The sequence below is a fragment of the Xenia sp. Carnegie-2017 genome, unplaced genomic scaffold (genome assembly GCF_021976095.1).
Source record: "Xenia sp. Carnegie-2017 unplaced genomic scaffold, XeniaSp_v1 HiC_scaffold_14, whole genome shotgun sequence".
Lineage (NCBI taxonomy): Eukaryota > Metazoa > Cnidaria > Anthozoa > Malacalcyonacea > Xeniidae > Xenia > Xenia sp. Carnegie-2017.
Genome location: NW_025813447.1, coordinates 6267269 through 6288145, shown reverse-complemented (window position 1 = coordinate 6288145; position 20877 = coordinate 6267269). Strand labels below are relative to the sequence as shown.

Sequence of the window (20877 nt, the reverse complement as noted above, 5' to 3'; positions counted from 1 at the left end):
CAATGTGAAATGTTCTCTCCAAGTTGATACAAGAATAAAATTTTAATGTGCTTTTTACTTATTTTAATTAAAATTATTTAGCTGAACAATATCAGCCTTTGGTTAGAATTTCAAAGGAATTAATGATTACAACTTAATTGGCTATGCGACTTTCATGATACTAAATTTGACAACAGGTCTGCTTTTAACAAAGACTGCAGTGTGTTTCACATGCAAGATTCGAAGAAATCTCAGTATATACAATCCTTAAACTATTCCGCACCATGTGCAGTTGTTCTTTGTACCATAAAACCTGTTAGGCAAATGACTAAAAAGGTCAAACTCGAACACTATTTTACAACTTATGTTCCTTTGAAATCTTTATGGAAGTTCTTCTCCCCTCCCCACCTTTCATTGATATAAACGTTCAGTCATATTGGTCTACCCAAATTGCTTGATCTAATCCGCCATGTCGTTTTCCAGTATGAAAAGATACCTTTGAAGGCTCGTGTCGCTTATGAATAACCGTAAAAATCCGCAAACACCGACAAAATTGAACGCTTGAATGGAATTTAAAACAAACCAACCATCTTTCGCTGCTCCAATTTCTTCCACTTTGGCAGTTCATTGAATTCTTCTTTAGTCATTTTGAATACCTCCTACATGGGAAAGAAGCTATGTCAAACAGCTTTGAGAACTTGTGAATCAGTATCCTGTTGGTGTTCAAAGTTTGTACTTCATTCACTTTGATAACAAATATTTATAGCGTGCACTATAGGAGTGTTTACGATGTCGTATTATTCACGTAAATAGTTGATTCAAACGGAACGTTTATTTACTTCTTAGTTGTGCTTTATGCATTTTCCAACTGGCCTGTTACATAAATATTCATAAAACAACAACTATAAAATGCGTGCGCTGATTGGTCTAAAGCAGTGCTTGCATTAGCCTGTGCATGAAAACCGATTTGAGCACAGCCAATTAAATCAATTGATCAATCAAAGAGATCTCGAAAATCAATCGGGAATACATGTTCGAGGAAAACTAAAACGTTTGTTTTAAATTTGTCTGTCTCGCATTATTGTTATTTTATAAAAGAAATAAAAGATGTTTTTCTTGTTTGCATTGGCTTATGCAAACCTCGGTCTTAACCTTCGGTCTCGGGCTTGCACTAATCTGCTCTCGAGTTCTTCCAAAGGTCTCCTCGGTTTGCATAAGCTGAGCAAAAAGAGTAAACATCTTTTATTTCTCAAATATAAGTATGTCAATAAAACGATGACTGAGATGCATGCATTTAAGATTAAGTCGCAATACAACCAAAGTTAACGTACGTTACGTGATTCACAAACCTGGAATTCCTCATCTGACAAATACATTTCAATCTTCAATGGATCTACACCCTCGGGCAGAGGTCGAGCGCGAAGTTCCGCCAAGCTATAACGGTCTCTAAGTAACGCAAAGAAATAACATTTCCTGGTGAATATCAAAATAATACCCATTACTTCTTTTGAAAACACAACACTAGAAAACGCAAGAACACCTTGACAACTTGGACAGAAGCTCCGTCAGCAATTCTTTCTTTCCATCGATTTTTTTCGACTAAAGTAAAGATGAACAACTTGCAATGATAGTTTGGAGATACTCGAGCCACTACGCATAACTCCTTTATAGAAACACGTTATAACAACCAAAACTAGGAATCTGAAGATAGCGTTTAGTTACTATATCAACGGTGTCTTGGAGACATACTCGCCCGAAGATCTTCTGGCAATACATTGAAAAACAAAATATGTTTAACTTATTCAGTTCCTCAGAAATATGTTATCATTTCCATAAGGAATAATATAATGAAACTATATGTATTTCTTTTAGACTGTAACAACGACATGAAAGGTAACGTTGATAAAAACAGACATTCTGTCAGCATTTCAACACATCCAAAACACATTAAGTCATGTGATTGTTTGACTAAAGACCAAACAAAAATACGTTCTTTCATGTTCCATTTATGTGTTATGAAATTATTAAGTTTCATATCTTATCATGTCAAGACAAACTCATATGAATGATGAATTTCAGAGCCTTCAACGTCCTCTGGCATAATCTCTTTTAATTTTAGAACACAAAAAAACGAAAACTTTTTACCCCTAATTACCCCTATTACAACAAATACTGCACATTTTAAAACAGTTTAATCTTTCCTCGATGACCTATTCCGTGTTGCAGCGTGCGCAAAATATGTTTAACTGTGTTGATAAATATGTTTAACTGTGTTGATAAATATGTTTAACTAATTGATAACTGTGTTATCAATTACGTCATCGTTAGTCAGACAATTGAGTAAGACCCCAAATGGTGTCAAGTTGCTTAGTAACCTTCACCACAAATAGTAAATATTTAATTGATGTTCAAGGGATAATCTTACGTGCCAAATCATATCAATTGATTTACCTCCAAATTTCTTTTCATAGCCTCCCATTGGTCTTCCCAGAATGGGAAGAGGATGCGAAATTCTATGGGCTCTAGGCCAGCGTTCACGGCATAAGCTTTCGACATCTGACGACCAACACCTAAAAACATATGAAACTATGGTGACTACTCTTTATCAAATAAAATTGCTAAATCTAAACATTATTTGCAAAGTTCAGAAAGCGCAATCTACCCGCAAGTCAACAAGCGTTAGATTTGAAATTGAAATTCAATCGTAAAGACTTTGATGAGCAAATTACCGAAGTTTAATTTTGGCGAATGAAAAAGTTAAAGGATGAAAAGTTGAAAAAAATCAAGCGTTAACATCTACTATCAACACACGCTTACTATCAGCATACGACTGTATACTCTGCATGGCCAATTTTCTGTCTCGATGCCACCTAAATTCCGCTGACCCCGTTGTAGTCGCAAAGTCGGGTTCCTCCTCGTCAACACGCCACCAACCTTGCCACAGGTACATTGCACGGACGGTGTCGATGAAGAACAAAGCTGAAATCAATTCAGAAAAAACTTTTCCCATGAAGCCATAGTAGCTTTAACTCAAAAATGTCTAGCCTGCGAAAACTTGCCAATAAAGCAGAAAATATTTGAGTGCAATTTGCACTTGTATTTTTAGCTGTATTTGTAATACCCGCTACTTCACAATTTGTACAATGTAAATTGAACATGAACAAAAAATTTTCTGTATGCCCAAAAATTTGACAAAGAAAAGCTCGTCATAAGATAGTTGACTCTGCTGATGGAATTTAAAGAAGTGTCTTTCATACAATTTCGAAATTTAACGTCTTTTATTCTGATGTATTTCCCTTACCAGGTTGGGACGCCTCGTAAAGAACGGCTTGCGTGAACGGAAAAGCTGACAAGTTATCACCACGTGTAGGGTTCAGGATCTCTCGCGCGATGAACGGTCCTTCTGTGCTGAAGAAGGCAAACAGTCTCATAGGTTGATCACATTTCTCTTTTACTAAAAAGAAAAGAAATAGATTAGCAAATTAATGGCTTTGTGCGTTCAATTCTGTGTTGGGTAAAATATCTTTGGGTTAAATAGTCCCAGACAATTTAAGTAATGTGTTATATACATCTGACATTTTTCTATATTTAAAAGAATATGTTCATTTTCCGACTACTAATGTCAATACAAGAGCAACAGGATATGAATTCAAATACCCTCCAGGTGAGCGTAAAAGATTCAAAAGCAATTGGAAACAAAAAAACAACCCATACCGTCGATTAATGAACCGTAATCACATTCGCCATCCAAAGCTTCCCAAAACCACTTTCCTTCACGACCTTCATCCAACTCTACTATGTCTACTTTCTCCATGTTGAAGAGGTGCTGAAACCTATGATTATAGAAGCAGTGATAGTAAAGACGAGAATTTGCCGATCATTGGTATGTGGTTCACTTTTTGTTCGAAATTTCTCATAGAACAATTTGTGTGAATCAATTGACTCTCGTAAGAGCAAAATATTTTCAATTAGGAGGAATAGCTAAAACGACCACAAAACTCGATCAATTTCACAATCCGCTTAAAACTAAAACGTTGTCTAATTTAGAGAAACAATTCAGAATACCACGTGACAAGCCTTTTTGCTCCTCTTAATGCACCTCCCTTTTTGTGTTCAGTAGACTTTGCGCCATGCCAAATGCAAACTCCAATGGTCTTGTCAACGACGACGATTACAAAAGACGAACGCGATCTCAAATTGGAAGACCTAAAAAATTTTCATATCGCCATCCTCTAAGCAAAGTTCCTTAACTCATTTGTACAAACAGCGCGATACGCAACTGATAGAAAGATCTGGGATGACATATGGAAAAAATCTCTAATTTTCAAAAGTCCAGGCAAGGATCGCGTAAAACGTAAAGATAATACACAGAGAAAGGACAGCACTGATCACAAAGGTCAAGAGTAAACTTGTTTGCTTCATCGGTTATATTTTAAAATAACAAGCTCCGTACCTCGCTTCCACTTGCGACAGACATATTTCTCGCTCATCTTCGTTGTGTACGCAATACATGAAAACATTGTCGTTCCCTGAAGAAGAAGAAGAAGAGGAAGAAGAAAAAGAAGACAATATTTAAACCGCTATTGGCTACAAAGTCCTACAATGCGATAGATTATGCACTTACCAAATGTTTTTGCCTCATCGCACCTAAAAAACAAAACAATCAGATGCCTCTTTATTAATTTGACGAATCATTACAAGTATAACGTAAAACTCTGTTTAATGAGTTCAACGGCTAAAGATGGTCTGTATAAATAACAGTTTGCTACAACCAAGATTTACTTTGAGATTACGCTTCTGTTGTTTGTTGCTTTCTTAAAGTAGGTTTAACAAAATAGGATAATGTCCATGCGCAATCACACATTGGACACACTTAATTAGTAGAAAAATGGAAAAAGATCGCTTGCTTCTTACTTTCCGTGATGAACAATCATCTGGCCATCAAACATGTTTAGAAAACACGCAGATTCGTGACCTTCGTCGACCATAATCTATAAACGAATAAAACAAGATGGAGGAAAAGGAACTAACGAAAGACGAAGAACTTTGAAGGGTTACACCGTTACACCCACTGAGCTACAAATACACCATTGCACCACGGAAATAGCAAGGAGGGCACATTGTTATAAGCGTTAAATAATACGCTCAGTGCGCAAGCGTATTCTGAGCACTCTCTGATAGTGTAGAGAGTCTCACAATGAGACGCTCAGGGTTATGCGTTATGCCAGGCTCACCAATATTCAATAACAATGTGCCTTTCCGGCTATCACAACAGGAGCCACATAAGCAACAATCGGCAAATGAAAAGTATTTTAATTGGCAAAAACATCCGGCGACTGAATGGTTAACTGAAAAAACGAAAAAAATATTTCGAAACGGTAACGAGCTATGATTAAACATGGGCAGCTATGAGCAGCATGACAACTGGGAAATTACTTTTATGCATGACAATTAAGAGTTTCGCGAAAGTTTAATAACATGTGTACATAGCTAAATATGTGAACAGCAAAACATGTACACAGACTAGGCAATAAACTTTGACGATTTTTCACTACAGCAAATAAGTCATGAAAATAGATGCCTTTTGCCTTACCTGCGGACTTTTATCCGAATCCAATTCTACGGTGGTCAAAGCCGAGGTTCCTTTACCGCTGGTGGAACAGTCACGACCATGCCAAAAGAAATACGCAATCTGATCTCGTCCCTTTGTATCCCGTTTTGATTGACCGCCTTTCAGCGAACGGATGCCAGAAGCCTTGACCGAAAAACTCCATCTTATTACGTAACCTGTAATTACGAAGAAATAAAATAAACAATTAATAACGTGTGTAGTTTTGTAACATTAGCACCGGTTTATAGTCGTATGTCATCTTTTACAATAATGACTATACAAAGGATGCGTATTTATTGTTTTTTTCTGATAGCGAAAAAAAATTGGAGTTTGCCCTGCGCGGTCTTGAGTCGTAGTGCGACCTAGCTACGCTCACTCTATATTCTTATTCATTCAAAACCAAATTGCCCCAAATTGTGGCCGGTAAATAATTTAAAATATTACATAAATGAAATTTACATTTATACTTTTCTGAAGGCCGCATACAAATTCTTTTGACCACGGTTTGTAGATTGCTCCAGGCACTAGCAGGAAGCGCGAATACCTTGAATCCCAGCATATGATACTATTCATAGATATATTCTATACATAAACTCTCATGCAACTAAGAGCCACATTCCTCCAAATGCTATTCTCACAGAACACAATAAAACATGCCGATGAAATCTTTGACAAGACCACAATTCAAAAATTTTGTCAAACAAAAATTCTATGTTAAGGTTCTTTTTTCGCATGAGCTTTTCAAAAAAAAACACACTGACACTCTTTAGCACTAGCCTGAAGCGAATGTATATCTGCTTGTGTGAATATATGTACTTAGATAGCTTATAGTTGTGACACAAGTAATGGATGAAAGATGGGAAATACATATTTCTTACTCTCAGAGGAGTAAAAATGCCCCCATTCTCTTTCCTCGAGTTGCCTGGATTCTTTCTCTGAACTGTGATACACGGTTACGGAGTTTGTGGTGACTTTTACCCCTCGCCTTTCTAACTCATCATAGCTCCCACGACCCCGTCCAACATTGACGCCTTTAAAACAAGAAAAAAACACGTCTACAGGGAAATGCTGGAAGTATATGCCTTCAATATAACATCTTTACCGTCTAAAATTAGAGAGACTGGAGGAGGTTCTTCGGCCATTTGGTGACCATCACAGGGAATTAGCTCAACAGCTTCGTATTCAGATTGCTAAAAGAAATGTACAGTTTATTCGATCCAGATATTCTTACGCATGTTTCAGAATGAGAAAAAATCTTGAGCCCGGTTAGCCTGTTGCAATTTGGTACACCAGGGAACAATACAAAAAAAATATGGTTTTAATTGGCTATTTGCATTGTGTATGTATTGAAATATATCGCTGTTGATTTCAAAGACATAGTTACACTTAATGTTACATTGAATTTGATGATTTTCTACAAGACATGTATTAAATGGTCAACCTGCCATAAGGGGGCGCATGAGAAATCCGGGATGACCGCTTAATTAAAAGGTTTCCCTTTACCTCAATCTGTGCCATCCTCTTCGCATATCCCTTGCTCAAATTTGTATTTAGCAAATCTTTCTCTTTGTCCAATTTCACTTTCATAACGACATCAGGCCAATCGTGAAACTTTTGCTCGAACAATATCGTTTCGGCACGCTCCGTCATTCTGCCAAACAGTGCCCAAGAAGGCCTCTTCAGATATCGAGGCTTGTTGTCATCTTTTATCATGTTTGGAGTAATTGGATTAAGTGAGTTCTGCACCTCGAAAGTTGATTTGTAAATATCTAATGCTAATTCTACAGCCTGAGATCTACTTGTCTTCTCGCACGTACGACCCAACCAAGCGTACACTTCAGTTCCAAAGTCAAAAACAAATGCCTAAAAACAAATAGCACAATTTTTTTCTGAGAATTGGCGATTTTATGAATTATAAAGATACGCAATGATAAATCGTATTGTTACCATGCCATACCTAATACGAAAACAAAAATACTCTGGTAACACTGGAGGAGAAAATACCTGATTTGAATCGAGCATGGCGATTTTCGGTGATCTACCGGAGAGTTCTGAAATCTTCTTCAAAGTAGCCGGTTCAGTTGTGGTATCAACAGCATACACGACGTTACATGCAACAACCGCCTTCTCATACTCGTTATCTTTGGGGATTTCTTTACTACCTGAATGAGGTTTAACATTCATAAAGTAGAGAAAGTAGGGATAATAAGATTCTGAAATACGAGTAAAATGTAATTTAGTCCGGTATATTAAAAGGGTCAGCACTGCTTTTCCCATATTTTTCCCAGTTCAAAGACATTTCAAGCTCAAAATTGTCGATTTTCAAGAACTACAATTTAAATTTATTAGACGATATTTCTGCAGTAGTATTTAGCTTGCGCTGTACGGGGTGTCGGATAATTATTATAAGAGAGAACAAAAGACGCATGCAGGAATTCCATGCACGCATGCATGGAAAATACAACACAGAGTGAAAATTCGAGTACTTTTCAAGGAGCCTTAGGCATGTTTCCTATTTCTAAGGGGTTTACAAGTCCACTTAACAGCAAGATTTCGAGTCAATGGTCTTTTAAGGAGTTCAAGGAGCATCACGAGCCCTGTCAGTGTACGCTGTGAGTTATCTGAAGCCGAGACTTGAATCTTTAAACACTTCAACCTATAGCATATGTCAAAAGTAGCATACCAATGCTGAACACGAATTTTCATAAACTATAGTACAGGACGTAGGAAAGACCGATAATTTAAAGGGCAAATATTCCTATATACATGATATGTGTGAAATTTCTTTAAAGTCCTTTGTTTGCATGGCGGATCTAGGTGAATCAGAATATGAGCTCCCCAAAAAAAACATCGATATTCTTAGGTCTATCATATAGTAAAATGCCTTCTTTGTTTGCGATACCTTTAACAGTTTTCCTCCCACCGAGCGTATTCCAGAATGACCTCGTGAGTCCAGTGTCAATGTTGACCGAGCCGTCTTTGATCGTGGTCACAACGGTGGCGTTACAGTTCAATAGCTTGTACTGAAGAATTCTGTTGGAAATTTCTGAGGCCTGTTTGAAAAAAATTGAATCAATCTCGTGGCTGCATGGATCCATCAAAGATACTGTCTACTTGACAGTCCACATCATCAAAAGCAAAACATGCCAAATATTAAAACAATTACCTTTGACTTTTTCATCACATTAGAGTCTTTGCCATTCCAAACATGAATAGACTTCGGTGTAACGAGCACAAATGAATCCGCAGAATTCAATGACGAAACGCTTGGCTCAACTAGACGCGTCTGCATGTTACGGTGACCTAAGACAAGACACGAAAAACGCCAAATTTTGGCACAATTCTAAGCAGATATAAACAATAAAAAAGAAAGATAGTTGATCTATTTGTAACAATCCTTCTCATTTTTTCTAGCCTACATCAAAAGCAGATGAAAAATCACGTTTAGACAAATGGGTACAAATTAAAAACGCGAAACACAGCCAATCAGAGAGTTTTCTCCCAAAATGCGCGACGAATACCTATACCTTTAATTTGTAACAGCATCACAGGAGCGGTACCATCATATTCACTCTTCTCTTTGCTCACCCCAGTCTTCGACTTGCTCGTCTTTTTAAGAGTTATCTTTGATGCGTCTTCTGTGGCAGCTAGGCCAGCGAGAGTATCGTCTGCATAATTGTTGATATGTTTCGACTCTGAGAACACATAAATAAAATTGAATGAAAATACTAGTCGTATATATATTTCCCACTAGTTTTCGCTAAATCAATTCCGCTTTCAAATTAATGCAGACAACTCGTATAAACGTGAGAATTGTCGTTTCCTTAATGAATAAATTGAACGAAAAAATTTGAAACCACAAAACTAAATGGAAACCGGCTTTTGCTTTATTTGTTTAGTCAAAATTATAATGCTTACGTTTGTCTCCAGGCTCTATAGCTCGTCCAAGTCTTCCAATGGCAGTTGGCTTTAACTCCTCTTCTTCACTTTCCTCCTCTACGTCATGAAAATTCTAAGAACAATAATGAACAAAGTTCAGTTGGCTATTTTCACGCTTACTTGAATTTCAGAGCTTACCTCCGTTCCGGTAATCACGTCGTCTCGTTGCTGAAGTTTTTTGACAGGATTCGATTTTGCTGCACGCCTGTTCGCAGGTCGAACTTGACGTCGGAATTTCGAAAACCCACCAAGTCTAGACGATCATTCAACACATACATGATGGCTTCTTATTTATTCGTGGGTATAGTAATTGACGGTGTAAAAAAACTTACTGCTTTATGTTTTCAGGGTTAACGACATCATCAAAAGATAACTCAGACGATGGTCTAGAGAAGGAAAAAAGTTGGATTAAATTGTCGTTGGTTAAATAAGGAACACAAAAGGTAATTTAATGCATTTAGTTTGGATAAATTAAACGTCACCGGTCAGCTATGACAAGAGATAAGGCACTTTTCATTCTATCATGGGCGTAATCACCTTTCTATCACCTTTCAAATCACAGACCTAAACTTATTTTAATTTAATAAAATTCATGTAGTTCAACTGTAATTTATTCCAATTATACTTGATAGTAAAAATTTGATTTGCTATTTACGAGGTGTTATTCTTTGACAAACAGTCGTTTGAAGACTTTAATTGTAATTGATGTCTTTAATTGTAATTACTTTAATTGTAAATGATAGAAGACTTTAATTGTAATTGATGTCAATATTGAACGGTGAAAACAGCTAACAAAAGTCTTAAAAATCTTACTTTCCATCACTTTTGTTTTTGTCGTCTTTCCGCGCGTTTTTCCTGTTTTTGAACTCGACATCAGCGGAAACTTGCTTTGTTCTTAAATCATCTACGTCATCAAGTGCGTCAGTGGCAACTTTGTCTAGAGCTTGCATTCCACCAGTCAAATACTTCTTCGTATCCGATTTTACATCTTTTATCTCTTCAAGTTTTCGTTGCTGGCAGTTGGAACTCAATAGTTCCTTGATAAACTCGGACACATTCAGTTTGCAGTTCCTCTTTTTCCAACCTGTAGTCAAAAATGAAGATTACGTGTATTTAGAGGGCTTTTATATCAAAACCCAATGTCGACCATTTAAGATAGTACTATATGTTTTAATTGATATAAGCCAAACCATAAAAAAGTAGCTAAGTAGAGAAATACGACAAAATGCCGTAATTTAAAAACTATGCTCGAAAAAGTGCTCACTCCTTTCCGACTGAGCGATGAAAGCACACGTCTTACCTTGTCTAACATTAATCAAAAACACAGGCGGTGGTCTCTCAGCATCTTTAGATGAACTTTCGCTATCCTTTTGCGCTTCCTCATTACTAGGATCATTCCAGAAAGACAGAGCACCCTTTATGTCAACACTTATCGCTTCTTCCTCAGCAGGCATATATTGATCGTTAATACTATCGACGGGTGCATTAGACCCGCTTTCCTCAAACGTGCCCGCTTCTTTTCCGTGGCGTTCTTGGGCTCATCCTGAACCTTGGGTTTTGAAGGCGCAGAAAAGGTGATTGTCCTCGGCGCGGCTTTGTCTCGTTCTTTACAAGCGGCTATTTTATCTTTGATATTACCAGCTTTCTTAATGTTGTTCGGACTTTCTCGCTTGTTTTTCGGTTTACTCTTTCCACCTTCCATTAAATTCGCACGAATATTATCGAGTTTCGATTTTGCCGTTTTTTCTTTGGTAGGCGACAATCGACCCTTCCCAGAAGACGACTCGTGTTTTTCGGGAGAGATTCGTCCAGAAAGTCCTTTAGTTGGAGACACTCCTCCGACATCACTTCTTATCTTCTTCTTGTTTTTTACAGGTGATACGTGACCACCACTGCCGCCATTTGCCTCATTCTTATCATCCGTGATGGAAGCGGTTCCACCTTTTAATGACTTGGTAGGTGATGTTGTCTTACTATGAGCTCGTTTATCGAGCGATATTCTTCCAGAATCCCTCTTCGTTGGCGGCGTTATTTCATTTTTCAATTTACCGTCATTCTTGTTCCATATACGTGCTTTAGAAGAATCCTCTTTTCTCGAATTCTCACAATCGTAGTTGGTTTCAGCATTGTTGGTTGCGATAGTATCTTTTTTTGATTGTGATGCACTATCTTCAACCCAAACAGTCTCAACTTTATTGCCAGAATCTTTCACGTGTTGATACGTCCTTTTATAGCCATAATCTTGTGTAGAAGAGGTTTTTTCACTCGCATCTTCTTTCTAGACAGAAATATCATCGTTATCTTTGAGTTTTACAATATTACTCGATGGCTTTCGATAATTAAAGATAAACTGCACTGCAATCAACCAATGACAAAGATTATTGAATAAGAAATAAAACACAACATACCTCTTCATAGGTCAAATCGATCTTAGTTGATTCTTCGCCTTTAATCAGATTTTTTGAGCTCGTTTCAACTTGCTCATTCTCCGCAGTGGTGTGAATGTTGGCATCTAAGGATTTTGCCTGTTCTTTCAACTCTTCGTCAGTTGTGTTTATTTTTTTCTTGCTATCCGACGCAACCTTCTTTATCGCTGCATGGGCACTTTGCCTGTCTCTCTCCTCGCACTGTTCAAAAAGATACTATTATAGAAATGACCTAATTCGGCAAAGCCAAAATACTTTGCAAATACTATAGCTGTTTTCTTGGCATTCACATTTTCAAAATTCACAGCTAATTACTAAAATCATATAGCTTGCGAGACTCGAGCGAAAGCCTTGCATCCTGACTGAGTACTGGGAAGGGATGCCCTGAGTGAGTACTAACGGTAAAATAATTCCGACTGTCGCGAAATTTCACGCAACGCAAATCAAAAAGGTAGCAAAATTAAAAGTTGACAAAAATAGTGCGCGTGTTAACAAATTGCCCGGTGGGTTTCTGCCTGTAAAATTACTCTCGCTAGAAATAAAATGATGACGTTTCTTGGTTATTGTGCATGTGTAGCGTTCAAACTTGAGAGAAAGGGATTGTCAAAGTGGGAGATCTCGGACCCTAAAATGCGAAATTATACCTCTTGTATGATCTTATTCTTGACATCACTCAAGCCAGACAACTCAACTAGTTCACTTTCTTCATCAAGAGACTTCCCTCTTTCTTTGGCAGTCTTCCACGACTCGTTCCGCTTCTCGTCACGCTCGGCACACGATGATATTATATCCTTCAGTCGACTACTCTCGGAAATTTCTTTTAACTCTTCGGAGATTTCCGTTTCGTTATCGGGGTCCAAGGGCTTGGAACATTTCTTCACCTCTTTCGTCCACGCACTGGCGCTCTCTTTATCCTTTTCTTCGCATTCTTTGATGCGATCTCGAAGCAAGCTTGCTTTGGAGACTTCCTTCAGTTCATTCTCAGTTTCTTCATCCAGCGACTTGTGTTTCCTGGCGCCTTTTTTCACCTGAACGAAAACATAAGACAGTAGGAATAAGCACAAAGACTAGCCCACAAAAACTCCGCAAAGAAAGTGTTTTCAGCTCAGGAAGTCTAACAAATTTTATATCCGTAATTTTTGTCAATCATTTATTTTGTAGTGTGTCTGAATTTCACTGCCCTGATAACGGAAATGCTTCGTTTTCATTTCCATTAACTTTCGCATTAGCATTAATGGTAAAGCCTAATATCACTTTAATGAACAACATACACAAACGACGCTACGTTTGCTTGTAAACAACATCAAGCATACCTTAATAACTTTTTCGTGGCACATATCAGTAAGATGTTTTAGTGTACGAATGGAAGAAGCAGAATTTAGATACGTCAAGCACTTGTGACAAAAATGTACGAAGCTCAAAATGCAAATGAAGATCATGCTTTAAGGATTGTTATCTGATAAATTTTAACTAAAGTGCCACAAAAACTCTACGTTTTTCATTAAAGATAGTTGAGCTATTTGTTATCGTCATCACTTCTATAATGCAATTCATTTCATCACCTTTTTCGCCCAAGCACTAGCGCTCTCGATGTCCTTTTCTTCGCATTCTTTGATGCGATTTCGAAGCAAGCTTGCTTTGGAGACTTCCTTCAATTCATTCTCAGTTTCTTCATCCAGCGACTTGTGTTTCCTCGAATCTTTTTTCACCTGAATGAAATCGCAAGAGAAAGGCGGAATAGATGAGGAGATGGATTAAAAGAATAACACAAAAAATAAACGGAAAAACTACTTTCATGTATGGAGGTATAGCAAAAATTATTTGTCCGACGTTTTTGTGAGTTATTTACTAAGTTATGTTCCCAAATCTTAGTGACCTAATCACGGGTATTCATGCTTAATGCATTAACATCAGCATTAACTCTAAGATCGTGTATTATTTTAAGGAATGTAAAACAAAAAATTTCATACCACTCGTTTCCAGGCTTCAGCGCTTTCTTTGTCCTTCTCCTCGCATGATTGCACAATGTTTCGCAGGTCTCGTCTACGCGACAGCTCACGTAGTTCCTTCTCTGTTTCTTCATCGAACGATTTGTGTTTTCGCCCCGTTTTAATTTGCTTTTTCCATTGTTCGGCAGACTCAACATCACGCGCTTCGCAGTTCTTCATCTTGTTCCTAATCTTCCCCACTTTACCTAGAGCAGTCAATTCCGCGGTTCTGTTTATATCGAAAGCGCCTCGCGTTTTTCGAACATTTTTCTTCCAGGATTCATCACCATCAACTTCTTTGCCGTCTCGAACATTTCTCCTCCGGTTATCAGAAGTGTTTTCTAACCCTTTATCGGTTTTTGTTGATTCGTTATCAGGTCTCGGCACTTGCCCATCGATGCGATCTTTCATTTCTACGGTATCAGTGGTGGCCACTTCCTTACAAAACCTTTCTTCATCTTCATTTAACTTTGACTTCTCTTTTCTCACGTTTGCCTCATCATTAAATACACCAGCTTTATTTTCGTTTTTGTTCACATCATTGTGATCCTTAGAGTCGGAATCATTTGTTTCACAAACATTACCTGACGTACTCGTCACGACTTTGGCTGTTTCCGCATTCACAACATTACTTGCATCAGCTGAAGTCTCATCGACTACTTTATTATGATGAAGACTTTCATCACTATTATCTATTTCCACTTCTTGACTCATTTCTTGTTTCAAATCATTTCCTTTCGTGTTTCCACTTGCAATAAAAGAAGTTTCGATCGTTTCCACTTCAGATGCAGTTGCAGTATCATTGATCTCAGTTACACCAATGACACCATGAAGATCATCATCTACAACACTTATATCTTCACTAACAGTTTTCTTAACCTGAATTTCAGATGCCCTTTGAAGAGCAATGTCTTGCACCGATTCCTCACTTCCATCATCCAAAGGTGCAACTTTCTCAGATGAATGCAGATCATAGTTACGAATTGCCTTACTTTCCACAATACCATTGGCACCCTCATCTGACACTTCCATCTTTCTGTCCCGAATACCGTACACTTGGCTTGTCTTCGATAACGCAGTACCATCTACATGATCATTAGATAGCACCATTCCATTTTCTTCCAAATTTCCATTGCATTCACTAGCTTTATTAGAGTGATCATCACTTTCGACTTCGTTCACAAGTAATGATTCGAGTTCCTTTGGTTGTCTGACAACTTCAACACTCTCCTCCTCTTTGAATTTGTTTTCAGATTGCTCTTGCACTTTAAGAGAAGCGACATCACTCTCATCAAATTCCCGATTCCTCCTTCTTCTTTTTCTTCCCTCGGCTGCTGAAATTTGATCTGAATCTTCGAGTTGAGCAAATTTCGTTGCGTTACTTTCGTTATCCTCCAATAAGAAATCTTGTCTAACACTTTCAGACTCCACAAAATTCTCTTCATGATCTCGTGTTACATTTTTTCGTCTCTTTCCTTCTGATGCTGCAGATTTATCAATTTGTTCTAGATCAATGCTATCCTTCGTACTATCTTCGTATTTGTTGGTCTTAGCAGACTCATGGCGTTTTCCAAAACACCGACGCCAAAATTTTGATTATCACTATGTTCCTTATTTCTTCGTCTTCTTGCTTCTCGTCTTAAGCGGGCGCTGTCCAACATGTTACCAGTTTCGGGGCTACTTTCCTGGTTGAAGGAGCGTGTAGCTCTTTCAGTTCGTAGAGGGCTCCTATCCGTTGCAGTGTGCCTGGTGCGAGTAGTTCTATCTGATCGAAACTGGTTTTTCTCAGCCGTTGTAGTGCTGTCTTCATCCCTACGCCTTCTTGTAACAGACCTCATGGTGGCATCATCGGCAGTGCTCGTCAAGTGTCGGGTGGAAGTATTAGATGATATTGCGTTATCTCTAAGACGGCTAGCTCTAGTGGGTCGCGGAGAAGACCCATCCGTTTGCTCGTCTCGACGACTGTTGGTGTGACCTTAAAGTGTTTGTGAAATGAAATTTCATGGTTTCATAATTTCTTATAATTGCATAGAGTAAACCTTGAAGTGTCCAGTAAAAATTTTAACGGACACAGTAGGAAACAAATTTAAAAAATGACAATGTCCGCTAAAATTATCATTAATTTTGAGCGTATCCCAAGGGCTTGTGTCGTCAGTGGTTGTGTATATGTGTATTCAGTGTAGAAATTTGTACTATTTAAATGTAGTTTGACACGGCAGCAAAAGCGCTTTAGCGTGCCAAATCCAACGGTATTTGTAATACTTCTTGCCAGATTTTATCAGCTATATATGAAATGGTATTAATCGCACCTAAAGTTCATCTAGGTTAAAAATAATTGAGCAATCAAAGAGAATCTTGTGAGAGTCCTTAATAAAACTCTAAACTTTTGGTCCTTTTTTCCCCTTTCAAAGCTTTTTTTCTAGAGTCTTTCTAGAAATATCTTTATCAACATCTCTATAACTAGACCTAATGTTATTGTATTTATGGCAATAAAATCGGCATAAGACTTACTCAAACAACACAAGTCCTGCGTTATTACTAATTTACTGTATAGTTTGTTTATTCTAATACTTGACTTTCCACGATACAGAAAAAACAGAAGGCAACAAACGAAGCAACTTTACAAGACGAACAATTGTAGCTGAGCTGGATTCTCTTTGAATGCCCTTTTGTTGTATATGACACATTAATGTCCTGGTGTTTGACTTTGAGTTTGTCTAGTTTTGGACTGTTTGCTCTTAGGAAATGACTCGATTAGGTTGCTCTGTTGTATTGAATAGATGGTTAGTCATTTTGAACAAATATTTTGTCTGAAATTGCTGTCAAACCACCACTTGGTTTTACACAAGATTTTCTTTTAAATCCATCGCATATATGAAATAAACTGTTTCTTTTTGGCGCGGCATTTTTTGCTTCGCATCTATTATTTGTTTTGATAAATAAAAATTTGTTTCTTGTATAATATACATCAAAAATTATTGTAATTTAAAAAAGATTAAACAATTAAATAGGGTGGAATTAAGTTCAATGTTTTCACCATGTTTTCTTTCTGTAAAGAAAGTTCACCCTATAAGTAGGCTGAAATTAAGCTCTCAAATAACATCAGTCTGTATGAGCTCGTAAACGAGTGTCGTGTTTTTCCGTTGTGCTCAAAGCAATTTACTGTACGCCAATAACATCAAGCTGACGCATATCGGATAAAACATTTCTGTGCAGTGTGCACGAATTGAAATTACAGATCTTAGAAACATTTGGCATCAAGCCATAAAGCATGAAACCGGTTCTCCAATTTCCGTGAGACGGAAAACGAAATGGAACTGATCGTGATTGGAAAATGAAATAATTTCAGAACGAAAAAACAGAATAGTTCACTATGCTTTAGAGACAAGAATCTATACTCACGCGTTCTCTCAGAACTCGCAGAGTGCGTTGCCGTATGATCCTCACGAGCTCTTCTCGATCTTACAGTTGACGTGGATAGTGTCGTTAAAGTTTTGGTTTCGTCTCTGCAACGTGAACTTCCAGTAGTGTCATCATCTAATATTTTTCGAATACGCTCCCGTCTCTGTCGTCTATTTTCCTCTCTTTCTAAACGCAACCTTTCCACATCCATAACTCCAGCTACAAAAAAAGAAAAAAGATCGATGAACTATTATCAAGTGGTTGTCAAAAGAGAATTTGGTTTCAATTGGCTATGTTTCTTTCAAATGCAATATCGTCGATTTTTATTTGGGAAAATATTGCATTTTTGAAGAAGCCGAGGTGCGTTGTGGAAAGAGCTTGCATGATTTCTGCATACTCCGTACGAAGAATTCGGATTTTTGTAATTAATAGATAATTACATCTTTCATGAAAGCCGAGTTGAGAGAAAGGTTCATCTCATGTACGACATCAATCGTTACGTATTAGAAGAATTGCAGTTGCGAATGAATGATGAAAGCGTGCATACAAGTATATTCTTGGATCGAATTTCCAATACTTTGCGCTGACATAATTCGAGTTCATCACAATTCACAAATTACTCATGTCCATTTTAAAAACTATTATAGGGCATGGCATTCTAATATGTCGTTTTAGTCGAACTTATTTGACAATATTCAGGTGGCATTTTTAACTTTAAAAGCATGGAATACACTAAACTGGCCAGCAGACGACACCTTTTCTTCCGCAGAAAGAACTTTAATTGACGAACGTTTATCGCATTAATTAACCACACGTCAAAATCTAACATTCTTCAAAGTGTTTAGCAAGACGTCTTCTTATTCAAAGGGACCTACAGACTGCCAAAAAATTTCGACCATTTCTACCACTCTTTGCAACCACAGTGAAAGCACACTGGCTTTCATTGAAAGGCGGAATGTGAAATCGAGGAAGTGAATGATTCGGAAATGAGTGAGTTCGCTAACATTAAAGGCTTTGAAACACGTTTTTTTTTAACTGTATATACAATTAAATACATGAAATAGTTTAAGTGCCATGCAAATGAGTCCCGTACATTTAGCATCACTTTATAAAGACGAGAGAGAGCATTTGATAAAAGACTCTTTTTTTCTATACGATGATTGTCAAGCTCAAGCACAACTTGTTTATACATAAATTACTTCGCGGAAAAGGTTACCAACACAAGATTACTGTTTTGAAGACAAAATTTTCATTGTGTTTTTAGAATTCCGCACTTCCACATTCCGCGTTTCAACATTTTTGAATGTTCCATTTCGTCGCAAAAAAAACCCTTATTTTCACGTTCTGGAGAATTCCTCAGTCTTACCTCGTTTGTCAGCTCGTTTGTCAGGTAGCGTTTACATAAAAGATGGAAACCCACAGTTTTTCGGTTCTCGAACAAGAACACGCACATAATTACGACTGCACTCAAAGGAGATGTATTTATATTGTACGTAACATTAAGGCAAAATATGGATAGGTTGCTACCTGCAACATCATAAGGAGAGCAGTTTTTTCCTCTGTAATATTTTAAAAAAGAAAGGTAAACAACATATTGCCGTCATCAGCTCATGCTAATGGTGTCCGAAATCGTTTGCATTGTTACTGATACAAAGCACATCAAAAATGCAAACAAATTGCATTGAGCAATAAGCGTTTCCCCTTCGCCACATTAGTTATTGTTAAAGTAAACGAATTATCAAAGCAACAAAATAGCGAACATTTTTATTGTATGAAAAATTTTTATGAGTACAAAACGCAACATGTAAACTGACACGAAAGCCGCGAATGATAATACAAGACAGTCGTATTTCAGCGACTACATTCAAAATGTCGATATACGCACTTCATAGGGCCGTTACACTATCTTAAAGTTGTACTGGCCCGTAAGATATCCACGAGAACACGATTTATAATCCATGATCTCGCCACAGATAACTTAATATCTATCTTGTCAAATTATCCAAAATCTGTTTGGTAAACAAAGGAATTTAGGCGAAATGGGTAATTAAACAATACGCCTTTGCAAAAGAAAGGCAGTGAGATGAGACGTCCCAGCGAAATTCAAATTATTCAACTTTTATTCACAATAAGCGACTAAGAATACACCATTTTGGTGACAATAACAGTCGGAAGTGACACAATCCAAGAGAAAACATCCGCGCAAGACTCCATTGGACTTAAACAATTTTGTAGAAATTATCAGATCTCGCTCTAAAATCGATTATCAATGAGCTAACAAAACTAGAAAAATGCGCTAACATTTTGACCAACAAAAGAACAGATTTCTTGTGGGATTATTTACATCCGACGGAGCTCTAATGAGGCTCGGATGTCGCATAATTAATTCTAACATTTGGAGAAAATTTGAATTGCAGCAGATTCCCTAAACAAATTTGATACAAATGCAGAAAATTATTCAACTTAGTCGACGAGAGATAGTATCTTGAGATGCATAACAATCAACAAATTCCGTCAAAACATATAGAAATAAGTGAATCATATATTTACAAAATAATTGCAATATTACCGGGCTAGGAAACAACACCGTGTTGTTTTTTTATATGCCAAGAAGCGAATATTACACAACAAACTGCTCTACAACACTCGCAGTAAGAGAAACTTCACTTACCGATAGACGAGGTAAAATTTAATATATTCCCGAGCTATGACGCTTGGCTTTGATAATATATCAGTACACTTCGCTTGCTATTCTTACATGACTTTGAGCAACATAATAAAAATGTGGCTAGGATACCAACTTACAGATATTTTTAGGAATGAGGTCAAATTTCAGCGAGATGAAAAAGTTAGATCACGGTTAAAACGGTAAAAAACCACCCAATTAAACGAAACGCTTACGACGTTGTTAGAAGTAAAACACAAATCTTCGCCACTCGCGTTTTCTTTCGCAATAGCTTAGCCACGCGAGAAACACGAGAAGAAAATATCACGCGTGTGCTGGCTCAACCACTGAAACATTTACATAATAGAGATATAATTAAAATACAAAATAGACAACCCCGATACGGTGGCCGGTACGAGTCACCAGAAAAATAATTTAAAAAACATAACAAATAATAAGAAAACATCACTCAAAATCATACTACACATTTCAAAATACTCACTAAACATCTCAAAATACTCACTACACATTTCAAAATACTCGCTACACATTTCAAAATACTCACTACACATTCGTCCCAGTCTTACCCTGGTCTGGCCTGCCAACGGTCCTAATTAGTTTCCATATACGAAATTGACGTGATGTCAGAAAGCTAATATAAATATACGCTTCCGATATTACTAATAGTTCAGTACGCCTAAGGATATTTTGATGCTATTGTGGCGATATGTTGTCTATGTGGAATTCGGCACATAGACAAACATATCGTCACAATAGCATCAAAATATGCGATACGCGTACATGAACTATGAGTAATATTTCTTCCAGGGATTTCTTGGTCTTGGTTAAACACAACATGAGTGGCAA

At 37.3% G+C, this 20877-nt stretch overlaps 1 protein-coding gene across 2 annotated transcripts; it reads right to left on the bottom strand.

Annotated features, from left to right (window-relative positions):
* Positions 1–23: 23 nt before the first annotated feature.
* On the bottom strand, positions 24–20286 carry LOC124435454 (supervillin-like). 2 transcript variants are annotated; one of them, XM_046985395.1, is made up of 24 exons: positions 10830–11241; positions 10343–10613; positions 9862–9915; positions 9668–9782; positions 9509–9602; positions 9118–9285; positions 8757–8893; positions 8493–8643; positions 7595–7752; positions 7094–7453; positions 6693–6780; positions 6469–6621; positions 5573–5766; positions 4894–4970; positions 4604–4626; positions 4433–4508; positions 4045–4185; positions 3694–3812; positions 3281–3433; positions 2797–2958; positions 2431–2549; positions 1520–1578; positions 1329–1425; positions 24–638 (listed from the first exon to the last, which is right to left on the bottom strand). In XM_046985395.1, exons 1-24 carry the CDS (start codon positions 10981–10983, stop codon positions 552–554), a joined length of 3210 nt encoding a protein of 1069 aa, XP_046841351.1. In that variant the 5' UTR covers positions 10984–11241; the 3' UTR covers positions 24–551. The 2 variants fall into 2 exon arrangements, 1 of the variants encoding a protein (XP_046841351.1); XR_006945037.1 differs by lacking the exons at positions 24–638; positions 1329–1425; positions 1520–1578; ... (17 more) ...; positions 9668–9782; positions 9862–9915 and adding exons at positions 11938–12156; positions 12600–12983; positions 13518–13664; ... (1 more) ...; positions 17346–17564; positions 20017–20286 and having other exon boundaries at positions 10534–10613; positions 10830–11807.
* Positions 20287–20877: the final 591 nt, after the last annotated feature.

Coding starts and splice junctions, on each gene's coding strand:
- LOC124435454 (XM_046985395.1), bottom strand. CDS start 10,983: ATGCCTGCTGAGGAAGAAGCGATAAGTGTTGACATAAAGGGTGCTCTG. Junction 8,894..9,117: donor GATGCTGTTACAAATTAAAG/GTATAGGTATTC, acceptor GTCTTGTCTTAG/GTCACCGTAACATGCAGACG. Junction 1,426..1,519: donor CTTCTGTCCAAGTTGTCAAG/GTGTTCTTGCGT, acceptor TGCGTTACTTAG/AGACCGTTATAGCTTGGCGG.